General features: G+C 43.8%; 1 protein-coding gene across 1 annotated transcript in view; it reads right to left on the bottom strand.

Moving 5' to 3' along the window:
* LOC133419002 (MAGUK p55 subfamily member 3-like) overlaps window positions 1-15,855 on the bottom strand; it is a 31,517-nt gene that overhangs the window by 12,554 nt on the left and 3,108 nt on the right. Inside the window, exons 2-9 of the mRNA XM_061707981.1 lie at window positions 7,300-7,454; window positions 5,565-5,683; window positions 5,359-5,436; window positions 4,842-4,922; window positions 4,221-4,358; window positions 1,638-1,719; window positions 1,083-1,168; window positions 905-979 (exon numbers count right to left, since the gene is read on the bottom strand). Coding sequence (XP_061563965.1) covers window positions 905-979; window positions 1,083-1,168; window positions 1,638-1,719; window positions 4,221-4,358; window positions 4,842-4,922; window positions 5,359-5,436; window positions 5,565-5,683; window positions 7,300-7,336 — 696 coding nt within the window. The 5' untranslated portion in view covers window positions 7,337-7,454. The remainder of the gene's footprint in view (window positions 1-904; window positions 980-1,082; window positions 1,169-1,637; window positions 1,720-4,220; window positions 4,359-4,841; window positions 4,923-5,358; window positions 5,437-5,564; window positions 5,684-7,299; window positions 7,455-15,855) is intronic.

Below are 15,855 nucleotides of genomic sequence, written 5' to 3'. Positions count from 1 at the left end.
TTAACTGAGACGCAATAGGCTGTTGCAGTTTGGCCCTTGTCGGCCACCGTAGACTACAGCTGCAAATTTCATTCAGACGTTTGGACTGTAGCTGACTTTCATGGATGTGGCTGCATCCATGAAAGTCACTGATAATATGAAAGGTGTTATCAGAGGAAGAGAAAACTGATAATATGAAAAGTAACCAATGATCCTAGAGCAACTCAAGAGTTTCAAGATAAGTGTCAAGATACATCAGCATCAGATCACACCATCCCCAAACAACAAAGCTTCTGGGAGGATGTCCTTTGGACATGAGGAATCAAAACTGGAAAAATGTTGTTCATAATGTGAAACATGTAGAAGGCTCAGTTATGTTGCTGAGCTGCTTTGCTGCGTCAATCACAGAGTGTCTTGAATCAGTGCAGGTGCAATGACGTCTCAAGACATTCTGGAGTGAAATGTGCTGCGCTTGCAGGTCATGAGTCCTCCAACAGGATGATGACCCCAAACTCCAACAAAACTCCAGTTTAGTTACTGATCTATAAGCCTGGACCATTAGTTAAATGCTCAGCACTGACTTGCCAGTTAGGGATTGAGCAATAACAGAAGTTACGTAGGTAACTGATTATGTGAGTGTTTTCTTCTTAAAATTTAACCAAAAAAGAAATCAATAAACCAGTGGAGCCTTATGTATTATGTGTTATGTATGTTGTATATAACTGTTTTGTATTGTGTTGTATGTTTTTAGTTGGACCCCCTCGAAAACGAGATGATTCATACATATCCACAAATGGATAGAGTCTATGTTTTACAGCAACCAATGTCAGTGATACGACATGCTCACTATCTATTAAATAACCGGATCTCCTCAGAGATGGGGTGGATGTGGAGTCAAGAGAAGACGCCACAGCAGAGTCCTCACCCAGCTTTCCTTCAGTTTGTCGTCTTCTGCGACAGCGGGGATGATTTTCAGGGTGATTGATCCTTGAGACTGAGACTGACATCAAAGACAACAGTATTGTCATCATACACCCAAGATTTACCCACACACTGCTTTTTAACTTGTATAATCCCGCGGTGGAAAGGACTTTTCTCTTTACCAGAATTTGACTAATCTCGTCTGGCCTTTTGTGCGTTATCAGGTTTCCGTTGACCTCTCGGAGCTCATCCCCGACATGAACCAGACCTGCAAACAGCACAACAAACCACTTGGAACCAAAACAAATTCCCGGTGCATGTACTGTAGGAGCAAGTTTGGTTTTTGTATATTTTTTTTTTAAAAGTATCAGGCATAAGTGAATAAATAAATAAATAAATGAATAAGACATGATGTCTACAGGATCTCCATGGCAACTAGAAGGAGCAGACCTTATTTGTAATCTCAAGTATAAAATCTCATGGCACTAATCTCAAGGATTTGATGTGTGTCGGCTGTTTAAGGGTCACACAGAGTAATCTCCTCACTTCTCTGTCTGTGCAGCAGCCCCGAGGAGATGGACGTTCAGCGAATAAGAGAAAGCGATTATTGCACTTCGCTCTATAGGAGATACAGTGTCATTTACATGTGCTCCTTTGCTGCAGCTGTGCTGTTAATCCTTTTTATTCCCCACATAACTCAGAGGACCCAGCAGACAGTAACGATCAACGGCACTCACCGCTGCGGTCGGCCGCCCCTCCCCGCATGATTCTGGCCACAATCACAGCACCCGTCGCCTCGTCTCTCCGGATAGTCGCTCCCTGCTCCGCAACACAGATCCAGCCTTAAATCAGATTTTAATCTTCCGCACATTAAGTGTGATCGGTGGGATGAGTGGGTGTGCAGAAGAACATGGAACTGTATTTGGTCACATGTTGCACCAGTTAGAACCAAACCTGCTTCTCTGCTGACTAAGTTCAATTCAATTCAATTCAATTTTATTTATATAGCGTCTAATAAAACAAAAGTTGTCTCTAGACGCTTTCCAGAGACCCAGAACATGAACATAAACATAAACCCCCGAGCAATTATTACATAAACAATGGCAGGTAAAAACTCCCCTAGTGGGAGAAAAACCTTAAACCAAACAGTGGCAAGAAAAACTCCCCTTTAGGAGGGAAGAAACCTTGAGCAGGACCTGGATCATAAGGGGGGACCCTCCTGCTGAGGGCCAGACTGGGGGGTCGGGGACGTCAGCAGCACAGCAGGCATGTGGAAGCAGCAGCGGGATGATCGGGGGTGGGGACTGCAGGCAGGTGCAAGCAGCAACGGGAAGACCGGGGGTGGGGACTGCAGGCAGGTGGAAGCAGCAGCGGGATGACCGGGGGTGGGGGGGACTGCAGGCAGGTGGAAGCAGCAACGGGATAACCGGGGGTGGGGACTGCAGGCAGGTGGAAGCAGCAACGGGATGACCGGGGGTGGGGACCGCAGGCAGGTGGAAGCAGCAGCGGGATGACCGGGGGTGGGGGGGACTGCAGGCAGGTGGAAGCAGCAACGGGATGACCGGGGGTGGGGGCCGCAGGCAGGTGGAAGCAGCAACGGGATGACCGGGGGTGGGGACTGCAGGCAGGTGGAAGCAGCAATGGGATGACCGGGGGTGGGGACTGCAGGCAGGTGGAAGCAGCAATGGGATGACCGGGGGTGGGGACTGCAGGCAGGTGGAAGCAGCAACGGGATGACCGGGGGTGGGGACCGCAGGCAGGTGGAAGCAGCAACGGGATGACCGGGGGTGGGGACCGCAGGCAGGTGGAAGCAGCAGCGGGATGACCGGGGGTGGGGGGGACTGCAGGCAGGTGGAAGCAGCAACGGGATGACCGGGGGTGGGGGCCGCAGGCAGGTGGAAGCAGCAACGGGATGACCGGGGGTGGGGACTGCAGGCAGGTGGAAGCAGCAGCGGGATGGCCGGGGGTGGGGACTGCAGGCAGGTGGAAGCAGCAACGGGATGACCGGGGGTGGGGACCGCAGGCAGGTGGAAGCAGCAACGGGATGACCGGGGGTGGGGACTGCAGGCAGGTGGAAGCAGCAACGAGATGACCGGGGGTGGGGACCGCAGGCAGGTGGAAGCAGCAGCGGGATGACCGGGGGTAGGGGGGACTGCAGGCAGGTGGAAGCAGCAACGGGATGACCGGGGGTGGGGACTGCAGGCAGGTGGAAGCAGCAACGGGATGACCGGGTGTGGGGACTGCAGGCAGGTGGAAGCAGCAACGGGATGACCGGGGGTGGGGACTGCAGGCAGGTGGAAGCAGCAACGGGATGACCGGGGGTGGGGGCCGCAGGCAGGTGGAAGCAGCAACGGGATGACCGGGGGTGGGGACTGCAGGCAGGTGGAAGCAGCAACGCGATGACAGGGGGTGGGGGCCGCAGGCAGGTGGAAGCAGCAACGGGATGACCGGGGGTGGGGACTGCAGGCAGGTGGAAGCAGCAGCGGGATGGCCGGGGGTGGGGACTGCAGGCAGGTGGAAGCAGCAACGGGATGACCGGGGGTGGGGACCGCAGGCAGGTGGAAGCAGCAACGGGATGACCGGGGGTGGGGACTGCAGGCAGGTGGAAGCAGCAACGAGATGACCGGGGGTGGGGACCGCAGGCAGGTGGAAGCAGCAGCGGGATGACCGGGGGTAGGGGGGACTGCAGGCAGGTGGAAGCAGCAACGGGATGACCGGGGGTGGGGACTGCAGGCAGGTGGAAGCAGCAACGGGATGACCGGGTGTGGGGACTGCAGGCAGGTGGAAGCAGCAACGGGATGACCGGGGGTGGGGACTGCAGGCAGGTGGAAGCAGCAACGGGATGACCAGGGGTGGGGACCGCAAGCAGGTGGAAGCAGCAACGGGATAACCGGGGGTGGGGACAGCAGGCAGGTGCAAGCAGCAACGGGATGACCGGGGGTGGGGACCGCAGGCAGGTGGAAGCAGCAACGGGATGACCGGGGGTGGGGACTGCAGGCAGGTGGAAGCAGCAACGGGATGACCGGGGGTGGGGACCGCAGGCCAGCACGCAGCTCCCGAAGCTCCGGCCCAATCAGCAAGCCCCAGGTTGGGGTGCAGGGTCTGGGAAAGGTTGAGAAGGGGCAGGGCCAGGGAGGCTCCTTGAGGGACAAACCTCTCCCCCGCCTGACCGGGCCGTTACCCTGCCCCTCTCACTCCCACGCTAAGTGGTTAAACTGAGCATGAAGTAAATAAATGGGAATACGAAACCAAAAAAGCCTGACTTTTGAGAGAATGACAAGTTGTTATTTTGTCATTTTCTCCACCCTGAGGCATCTCACCAGCGGCTCCTTGTTCTTAACCAGACGGACGATCTTCACGGACTCCTCCTCCAGGTCGTCGTCCGGATCCTCAGGCAACGGTGGAAGCACTGGGTCAAATTTCTTTTGGGCCACGATGTCGTGAGCCGACAGCACCGCCTGCATGAGCCATTTACACATAGATACACTGACACTTTAGTGTGACAGAACACAGAAATGCAAGAGGGGGAAAAAAGGCCACAAAATGAATGAAAATAGACCACAAAATGCACAAAGATTAACATCCCTTAACTGTTACTTCTGCAAATAAACATTCAAGTTTCACAACCATAATTTTCCCCACAGCTCCCAAGAAAGCCATTAAGCTGAACATGATCACTGGATCAGAGGAAAACTGGCAGTCTTTCATGCGTCTAGGGAATGGAGAAAGGAAGCAAAAAGGCTCCAAAGCTGGTGTTATGTGATCAATAATCAACTTACAGGAGAATCAGAGCAGCTCTGGGTGGGAGAAATGAGAGGCAGCGTTAAAAAGCTCAAACCTCAGAGGGAATTACGTAGTTTCTGGTCTGAACAGGCGGGCACTGTCCAGTAGACTCCAGTATTTTTATGTGATAAAAGGAAATAAATAAATGCACTGTGTACCTTCAGGTGAGGAGTGCTCAGCAGGAGCAGGAGTTCTTGCTCGTCATCGTCCAGCGGCCCGTTCTGAAGCTCTTCTGCCAGCTGAGGAGCCAAATCAGAGATATTCATTTTTAAATTTATTTTATTTACAGGACTGTCTCAGAAAATTGGAATATTGTGATAAAGTTCTTTATTTTCTGTAATGCAATTAAAAAAACAAATGTCATACATTCTGGATTCATTACAAATCAACTGAAATATTGCAAGCCTTTTATTATTTTAATATTGCTGATCATGGTTAACAGTTTAAGATTAAGATTCCCAGAATATTCAAATTTTTTGATATAGGATATTTGAGTTTTCTTAAGCTGTAAGACATGATCAGCAATATTAAAATAATAAAAGGCTTGCAATATTTCAGTTGATTTGTAATGAATCCAGAATGTATGACATTTTTGTTTTTGTAATTGCATTACAGAAAATCCCAATATTCTGAGACAGTCCTGTATGTTTTGAGATTAAATGTGATTGCACGTACGTCCTCAGCCAAGCAGGAGGCGCTGTGTAGGACAGGAATGGGGCTGTACTTCACATACTGCTTCAGTTTCTCATGGATCTTCAACGAATCAGAAAAACCAGGACAGATGTGAACACTCGTGCAGGAAAACAAATATAACGTGTAGGCAACAACAAGATGGGGATTACAAAAACAGCAATAGAATACATGAAATATCTGCCCTCTACCTTCATGAGGTAACTGAGGCTTTTCTCGCTGAAGACATCTTTGAGGAAGACCAGGTCCTCCTTGTGGTTGGCGTCAGGGTGGAGGTGAGAGGTGAGCAGGGCCAGGGTCTCATGCAGCCCTGGGGTTGACGCAACAAGCATTTCCTTCATCAGCTAAAAACGTACATTAATCAGGTGCCTCATTTATAAAGTGTGCTTGCGCACAAAACAGGGCTTGAAAGATGTGCAAGCCACCTTCTACGCAAAGGTTGGGATTTAAAAAGAAAAAACTAACCGAAAAATGTGTGTATCTTTACGCCAACCCTGATCCTCCCGTAGGAACATTTTGAAGATATGGGGAACTGGCGACGCAGATGGAGAGGTGGTGAAATGAAGCCAGATTCATGTCATACTGTTAATGTCATCACATATCAGACTTATAGATCCATGTACACCCAAGCCGGTGTTCTGCAGAGGTGTCCTACCTCCGCCAATCGTCCTACCCGTAGGATGAAATGATATACTTCTCCTACCTCGGCAGAAAATACTACCAGATCACGCTTCCACATAGATAAATGTTGATGTCTATGTGGAAGCGTGGTCTATGTGGAAGCGTGATCTGATGGGGTATTTTCTTCCGCCGAAGCGTCGTGCACGTAGATCTATGTGGAAGCACATTCTGATTTCCTGCTATTAAATTGTCTATTTGCATGAAAAAGCCTTTGAAAAAAAAGAAACTGTGATAAAAGAAACGGGGATCGTACGGTAGTATGTTCTGCCGAGGTAGGACACCTCGGTAGAACACCGGTGTCGTGCCAAAAAGTGATTGCCTGCCAGAATCTGATTTCTCCCCTTTTTACCTGCCAAAAATTGATTGAAGGCCAAATACAGTTAATGAAAGGTTGTTTCTACCTAAATATGATTGGATCTCATTCTTGAGCTTCATAATATTAATACGAGAGCTCACAGGATTGCTTTTAACTCTTTTAAAGGACCATTACAACACAAAATAGGCATTTTCACCTGCCAAAAATTGATTGAAGGCCAAATACAGTTAAATTAAAAGTTGTTTCTGCCTAAATATGACTTGATCTCATTCTTGAGCTTCATAATCTGAAATTCTGACGTTTTAGCGCTATCGCTCAACGGCTGCTGTGCGCGCTCCCGCGGCCAGAAATCAGAAGAAATCAGATTCTGGCAGGCAATCACTTTTTGGCACAACACCGGTTTGACACGTCTCATTCATCCTGACGCGCAGCAGAAACAGGCTGCAGCAGGCGCTGCGCATGCTCAGCAGGCTCATTTATATGCAAATACAGTCGCCAGGTGCTTCGCATTACCCATTCTTGGTAGACAGTGGGCGTGTAGAAGGCGGGGTATGAGGCGAATTCACGTGCGCAACCTTCCAGCAGGACTGTGATTTATAAAGAGAACATTGCATGCAAGTGTGCGTGCACACGGTTTTATAAATCAGGATTTTTTTTGGCGTCTGCCATTTTTCCGGCTTTTGGGTTTACGTGCACTTTTAGTATGAATCCTACGCACTCTTTTATAAATGAGGCCCCAGATATCTTGGATATCTTTCTTCCGCTGGACTGCAAATCCAAAGACTATTCATTTAAACCTCCTTTGTTTTATTGATATTTATAAACCAGAATTACGTGTTATTTATGTGTTATGTTATGTGTTATTTATAAGCACATGAAAAGCACCATCAGAGGATGAAAATGTAGATGGAGCATATGTTTGCACCTACCTGTGCTGGCAGACACGATGGGCATGCTGTCAATCATTCAGAGGAGGATGAGGAGGCTTGAGAACAGGGAGGGGGGCAAAGCAAAGCTGTCGGTTTCCCACAAATCCCTGTGTTTTCTGCCGCTGCTCAGGTGTGGATGAAGTTGATAACCGCAGCTACGAATGAAAACAAAATACAGTGAAACTCACATGTTGTGAAACAATCCTCACACAACGCTAGTGCAGGGCACAAGACGGCACATGATTTCTCAATTACATCTGATGGAACGTGATTGATCACTCATGCTTCAAGAGCGATTGGTTTTGATGTACATCCCATGTATGAAACTTTCATTTGATTTTAAACTGTGTGACGGATACGAGATCAGATAAAAATCTGTCAGTTTTGTCCAGTAGGATACGTCCCCTCATCACCATGGCAACACTATTTGGTGGATATGTGGGTAGAGTCGGTTGCTCTACAACCAAAAGGGCATATCGATCCCTAGCCACCGTGTGTGGAAATCTCTTGGGGGGTGTGACTGCACCCCCTTGCACTCGGGGGTTCTATGAGAAAGGGTGTTGACCAAATGCATTGTGATCTCACCTGGATGAAAGTAGAGGACAGATTAACACGTCATTTACTAACATTATTCAGGAATAGAATTGTGTCTAAACAACCAAACTGCCTGTACTCAAAAACAACCTTTTCCAAAGACAGACATGAGCACACGACAAGACAAGTTAGCAGTTAGCATGTTTCCAGTCCTTTACCAAGATAAATGCAATGAAAATAACTTCTATGTCCAGATTTATCTCACAGTTGCCATGTGCCGTTACTAAAGCAACAAGCAGAGACAGTTTTCAAAAGCAACTAAAAAGGTTCCATTTTGGTACAGACATACATGCATGCATACATACATGTCTAATATATATGTTTAATATACAGGACTGTCTCAGAAAATTAGAATATTGTGATAAAGTTCTTTATTTTCTGTAATGCAATTAAAAAAACAAAAATGTCATTCTGGATTCATTACAAATCAACTGAAATATTGCAAGCCTTTTATTATTTTATTATTGCTGATTATGGTTTACAGTTTAAGATTGAGATTCCCAGAATATTCTAATTTTTTGAGATAGGATATTTGAGTTTTCTTAAGCTGTAAACCATGATCAGCAATATTAAAATAATAAAAGGCTTGCAATATTTCAGTTGATTTGTAATGAATCCAGAATGTATGACATTTTTGTTTTTTTAATTGCATGAACTTTATCACAATATTCTAATTTTCTTTTTTACAGTCCTGTACATTTTGTGATGTACTGTATAGTGTATGAAATATACAGCTCAATGTAGTTAGAAATTGTGATAATTACCACTATAGTGACGTTGCTAATGTAATGATGTGGGTGAGGTTAATGGAGTGATGTAATTGTATTTATTTATGTATTCATATATTTAAAGTGTAAAGTATTATATGATGTATATATGTAAATGTACTTTTATGTGAATGTACTTTTAATCTTCATGGACCCCAGGAAGATTAGCTGGCGTTTTGCGTCCGCTAATGGGGATCCAAAATAAAACAAAAGAAAACCCCAAGTTGCCACCCACGCTGCAAAAAATCCAGCTACTAACGGGTAACGAGCCGGTGATTCTATAAATCCTGGTCCCAGACCTAAGGGAGGCTTGTGTCATGAAGGCATCCAGCAGAAAAATGTATGGACAATTTATTATTGAACCATTTTTGGACCAAGGAGAAACATTGTTTTTGCAGAGCGCCTTGGCCGAGACAGCCGTTTTGATCAGTGTGCAGAACAGGACCTGCTGTGGGAAGCTTTAAAAAAAAGCAGGAAAAGTCAAATAAATGTGTCTTCCATCAGTGTTGTATGAACGTTTTGAGTAACCATTTTTTTGTATTATTGTTCTACTTCAAACTATTGCTGAATATTTTTAGTATCATTGACGGCCGTTTCTTTTGCTCCTTTTGATCTTTTTCACCCTTCTACCATTTAGATGTTTAGACATGTTCTTCTCATTTTAAAGCTGCACCAACAGTCTGTTTTTTTTTGTTTTTGTTTTTTACATTTTTCAGCTCAAAAGATAGGTTTGGCTAATTTCAGTGGTTGCAAGAGACGACAGGGACGGGAATGAAAAGTTACTTTGGCTGTTTTTTTTGACGATATTAAGGACGGGAGCCTGAAAGAGCTCAATGATACTTCTGAAAAGTACGAACATATTACTTCAAATGAAAAGAAAAAAGAAGTCCTTTGTGCTGATTTGCATAAAACCCCCCTGTGAACCCTCATGAAAAGATCAACGTCTAGTGTCAACATTTTTGAACCTTTGTCACATGTTTTTAAAACAGCAAAAGCAGTTCCTTGCAGTGCTAAACACAACTGGCACTGGATCTGTTAAAAGTCTGGAGATTTAAGTATTTAACTCCTAATATTATTTGGTATCTCATGACATCTTCAAGCCTCTAACCAACATCCCCAGCAGTAGAACATCAGCAGCAGTATCAGGATACTCCTACAGCCCAGTTGCACCGGCTCTAATTGTGTAAGATCTGCTGGAAGTGCTGCGTGTGTGGGTGGGAGGACCAAACTCCATCTTTAAGTCAGCGTGCATGTCTGTAGGAGGGTCACACCAAGAGCCAGGTGAGGACACACACAGTGACTAGAATACATCTTTATTCTAAGCACAGCCCTGCATTATTTGCAGTGCAGAGAGACCATGCAGCTCACAAAGGAGAAGCACAGCTACCTTGTTCCCATCAGGTCCAACTAGGGCTGGGCCATATATCGAGATTTTAATATATATCAATATATTTTCAAACGTGATATGGTACGAGACAATATCGTTTATATCGATTTAAAAAAAAAATATATATATATATATATATATAATTTTGATATAGCTTATTTTGTGACGAATTGACTTGAATGTTTTATTTGAGATTTGCACAAATGTTTTGTTATTTGCACAACTGTCAACCTCAGTGGAAAAGTCTGCCTGTTACTGTTACATTGTATTAATTGCACAGTGTATTTTAATGTAATTGTTATGCAGGAAAGGAATATTTGTTTTATTTTATTCAAGAAGCATTTTTATTTTATATATGCAGGCAGTTTATTTTTATTTCATTTGTTTTATACATTTTGATATTGTGCAGACCTCTGTTAATAAAGGTAACTGTGTGACATTTGGCACGAGGCTTTGTATTAAAACTGACTGTTTTTTTAAGGGTTTGCCTCAGAAAAAATGAAGCTAACAGAGATGCTAACAGAGATGCTATGCTATAATGCTTTGGGGGAAACCCCAATTATGGCACAGAAAAAATATCGATATATATCGAGTATCGCCATTCAGCTAGAAAATATCGAGATATGACTTTTGGTCCATATCGCCCAGCCCTAGGTCCAACTACACCAGAACACCGGAGTGTGTGCCCGTCTCCTCTCTGGCACAAACTCCTGCCTGACAGGAGACAGCTCTCACAATATAAAAACTGCATTTGGAATTTTAATTATATTTCTCCCCTTGCAAAGGACAGTAATTACTTCCAACCACCTGATATATTAAATTCCAGTCAATAATATAAAGCAGCTGAGCATGACACAAACCTTCATGGATGTGCCTCCCTTTTTTAGAATATGACATTATTGTTAAAAGGATCACACACTGACGGCACCTGACAAATTAACATTCATTATATCACCTGACAATGACATGAAAAATGTGCAGGGAGGAGGTGATTAAAAAAAAAAAAGGAAAAAAGAAAACTCAAGCAAATTAAACCTGAGCTTTACTTTCCGAGACTGACACATCAATCTGGCTTACGGTTGTGCATCAGTGAACACTCTGGGAAGTCCATGAATGGAAGCAAGGGGGACTTAATCAGCTTGTTGGCTGTGCAGCAGCGCTCAGACTTATCTCATCTGTTTCCTGTGAAGCAGCTACATGGAAATCCCTGATAAGGAATGGTGTTAAAAAAAAATAAAAAAAATGATTCACATCAGAATTTCACAAGTTTTAGAGCCAATTCAAAACCGTCAATTGTCTACTTTTGGACTTTTTGGGAAGTTAAGTACCGTATTTTCTGGACTATAAGCCGCTACTTTTTTCATAGGTTTTCAACCATGCAGCTTATACAAAGGTGCAGCTATTCTGTGGATTTTTCTTCCACCGCTCGGGGCGCTCTAACCGGAATTAGAATCAAAACTAAGACAAAATAAATGCAAAGAAGAATACGCTACTTCTTCTTTAGCAGAAAGAAGTAGGTAGAAGCAGATTTCAAACAGATAAATAGATAATAAATACCGGTTATTTTCTCTTGGTTCTGTCCCGTTTTAATCAGCAAAGTTGCTGCCGTGTTAAAAGACACTGTTAGGAAAGGATCTATTTAGGTACAAACATGTACATCATTTACAGTTCAAAATCCTTCTGTACATGTAGTAAATATCTAATCTAACAACAGAAATATCTGCGGCTTGCATATTTTTTTTTTTTTTTAAATAGAGCGGATGCGGCTTGTATGCAGGTGCGGCTTATAGTCCAGAAAATATGGTACTTTGGGGAAACCACAAATGTCTCCCAGTGAACTCCCAGTAAGTTCTGAACAGAGAAGAGAGAGAAATGGGATCAAGCACCCGTTTCCTCTCCAGACCTGCGTCCGTACAGCATCAGTCCGTGTGTCGTTCCAGAGAACAGAGGTTTCTTCTCTGCTGCACAAAAGACACCAGGTGAGAAAGTGTTGTCTTACAGCAGTTCATTTCAACACTGAGGAAAAGCTGAACATGCAGGGCAGCACCAGCAACCCCACTCCTATTTCTTAATCTAGTTCCCAAAGTCTTTTTTCTCTGAATGTATTCCACACCTGCCGATTCAGGGTCGTCAACGTCAGCACGCTGGACTCACACGAGCGTCCCAGAAGATAAGAGAGTGGGCACGTTTACGCCTGAGGCACAAGCGTAATCACTTCATTAATAATTCATACTATAGACTCGTCGTGACACCGGTCCGGTCGGCCGGGACCTCCGACAGGTGAGCCGTCACACACTATTACTGTCACACTATTCCTCTGAGCTCCATCACAGACACTGGGATGTTATTTTACTTTTACTGCTTTTTACTTTTACATTTTAGTTTTAAAATGTAAAATAAAACAAAAAAAACATTACATTTAATACCCATATCCCACTTTTCTTTTGGCTGAATACCAATATACATTATAAATCAGTATTTTATTTGGGTTAAATGATTGATTTTAACTTGAAGCCATACATACGGTGCAAAGAGAACAAAAAAAGTCAACACAACATTAAAAGCATATCAGTATTTGTGTATATATATATTATATATATATATATATATATATATATATATATATATATATATATATATATATATATATATATATATATATATATATACACACACACACACACACACACACACACACACACACACACACACACACACACACACACACACACACACACACACACACACACACACACACACACACACACACACACACACACACACACACACACACACACACACACACACACACACACACACACACACACACAGGACTGTCTCAGAAAATTTGAATATTTTGATAAAGTTCTTTATTTTCTGTGATGCAATTAAAAAAAAACTAAAATGTCATACATTCTGGATTCATTACAAATCAACTGAAATATTGCAAGCCTTTTATTGTTTTTAAAATAATAAAAGGCTTGCAATATTTCAGTGTATTTGTAATGAATCCAGAATCTATGACATTTTTGCATTACAGAAAACAAAGGACTTTATCACAATATTCTAATTTTCTGAGACAGTCCTGTATATATACACACATATACATATATACAGTATATGTATCTCTTATAATGTTGGTCAACCACCCAGCCTTCATGCAAATAGTCTTCCGGTAAAAGTTTCTTTTCTTTTCTTATTATTTGAGTATTTGCAGCAGTGATCGTTGTACTTGGATGTTTTCCACAACCACTTAGATATGCCTTCCTATCATAACACTTCTAGTTCTTCTAGGCTTAACCATATCTATATCGTTCAAAATAAAAAAAGATCTTTGCTTTCAAGACTCCCATCTGTTCCTGAAACCTACGTGGAAGTGAGGAAAATGTCTGCGTTGCATGTTCTGAGTGCGTGGGTGTAGAAAGTACTGGGAGTTTTCTGTCTAACCTGCCGTTAACATCTTTTCTCCTACTGTGTCTTTTCTCACATATTTTTTTAATACGCCTGCTTTCCTAATGAGACATTTTTAATACATGTTTTTCCCCGGTTAAGACAGCTAAAGGTTTAAAAGGTAGAAGCAGCACATGTTAATCAATAGTACACACAAGCACCAGCCATGAGTTTTACATTTGCAAGGCTGTCTGATAAAATAACCTTCACAGCGAGACATCAAGGTGACGACAGCAGTTTATGTTAATACACCGTACATACTCAACTGACAAAACCCATCTTAAAATACACAGCTAGGTTCCTTTTAATTCCTGTTTGTTTGCTTTCATTCAGCCCACTTGGCTCACATTTCTGTCCTTCTTTCTCTCCGTCGCTCTTACGCTCCCATCCGCCTCTCTCTCTAATGACAAGAGACTGGAGCTTAAACTCAGCATCTTTCAGATTTGTTTTTTTTTTCCTCTCTCCATCACTCAGACTCCACTCACTTAAGGTTTCCCCCCGGCCATATGGTGGTTTTATCCAACCTCTTTGATTCAGGATGGCAGAGCTGGCAGTTGCATCACTGAGGACTGAAGCAAGTTTGAGTCAATTAGAGGCAAAACTCGGCCACATCAGGATTAGCTTCAACAATATGGATTATTAGGTCCATACAAAGTGGATTATTGTGAAGAAGAATGTGACAAGCAATTATTTGAACAATTAATACAATCCTAAAAACAAAAAAAGTGCATTCAGAGATACTCTTCGCCACCGGCAGAGGATGCTGCACCATGTACAAAAGAGAAAAAAGAGAAGAAAAGGGGGGCCAGCACAAGGAACTACAGGAGCAACTCTAACACACTAGAGTTTACACTACCTAGAGATTTACCAACACCAGCTAGAGGTTTACTAAACACTAACTATAGGCTTTACTAAACAGAAATGTTTTAAGTGTAGTTTTAAAGGTGGAGGTGGTGTCAGCCTCCTTAACCCAGATTGGAAGTTGGTTTCAAAGTAATGGTGCCTGATAGCAGAACGCCCGCCCTCCAAATCTACATTTGGATACTAGGAACTACGAGTAAACCTGCACTCTGAGAGCGGAGAGCTCTGCCAGGAACATAAGGCACTATCAGGTCTTGTAAATACTGCGGAGCTAAGGTGTTTTGGGCTTTATACGCAAGTAATAAAATTTTAAATTGGATTCTGAATTTTACAGGTAGCCAATGGAGCGACGCTAACACTGGAGAGACGTGGTCTCTCCTGCTGATTCCTGTCAGCACTCGTGCTGCTGCATTCTGGATCAGCTGGAGCCTATTCAGCAAATTACTTGGACATCCTGCTAACAACACATTACAGTTATCTAGTCTAGAAGATACAAACGCATGAACTAGTTTTTCTGCATCATTCTGCGAGAGGATTTTCCTAATCTTTGCAATATTACGGAGATGGAAAAACGCTACCTGCAGCGTGGGAGTGAGAGGGGCAGGGTAACGGCCCGGTCAGGCGGGGGAGAGATTTGTCCGTCAAGACTCCTCTCCCTGGCCCTGCCCCTTCTCAACCTTTCCCTGACCCTGCACCCCAACCTGGGACTTGCTGATTGGGCCGGAGCTTCGGGAGCTGCGTGCTGGCCTGCGGTCCCCACCCCTGGTCATCCCGTTGCTGCTTCCACCTGCCTGCTGTGCTGCTGAAGGTCCCCGACCCCCCAGTCTGGTCCTCAGCAGGACTGTCCCTCCTTATGAGCCTGGTCCTGGTCAAGGTTTCTTCCTCCTAAAGGGGAGTTTTTCTTGCCACTGTTTGGCTTAAGGCTTTTCTCCCATTATGGGAGTTTTTACCTGCCATTGTTTATGTAATAATTGCTCGGGGGTTTATGTTCTGGGTCTCTGGAAAGCGTCTAGAGACAACTTTTGTTGTATTAGACGCTATATAAATAAAATTGAATTGAATTGCTCAAGGTCAATGATCCCTGGGAAAATAACCAGTCCACAAACCCGCTGCCACCAGTGTAAAAGTATGCAGTATCTGCAATGCCTTGCTTTGGAGAAACTTACATATGTTGTTAAAGGGAAATATAACACATTTGAGAAGATTTGGGACTCTTTTATGCAATTTCTGGAAGGGGAGGATTTTATTGCAGCTTTGTAGTCCACTGTTGTATTATACACTTTTTATTCTTATTTTTATATATGCATATTGTTTATTTCTAATAAGGTCACTGATCACATTTTGGATGGTGGGAGCATTCTAGAAGTACACGATGTGTTTCCATCTGTGTGTGTACATGTTGGTCACTCATTAGCGTTATCCTTTTCTTTTCCCTAAACGCCATAATGAGAATCAGTCAGTTACCACAACAGTAAAATATACCACTTAAATCTCTAC

This window comes from Cololabis saira, chromosome 19, assembly GCF_033807715.1.
Source record: "Cololabis saira isolate AMF1-May2022 chromosome 19, fColSai1.1, whole genome shotgun sequence".
Classification (NCBI taxonomy): Eukaryota; Metazoa; Chordata; class Actinopteri; order Beloniformes; family Belonidae; genus Cololabis; species Cololabis saira.
This window is presented reverse-complemented; position numbering and strand designations above follow the sequence as displayed.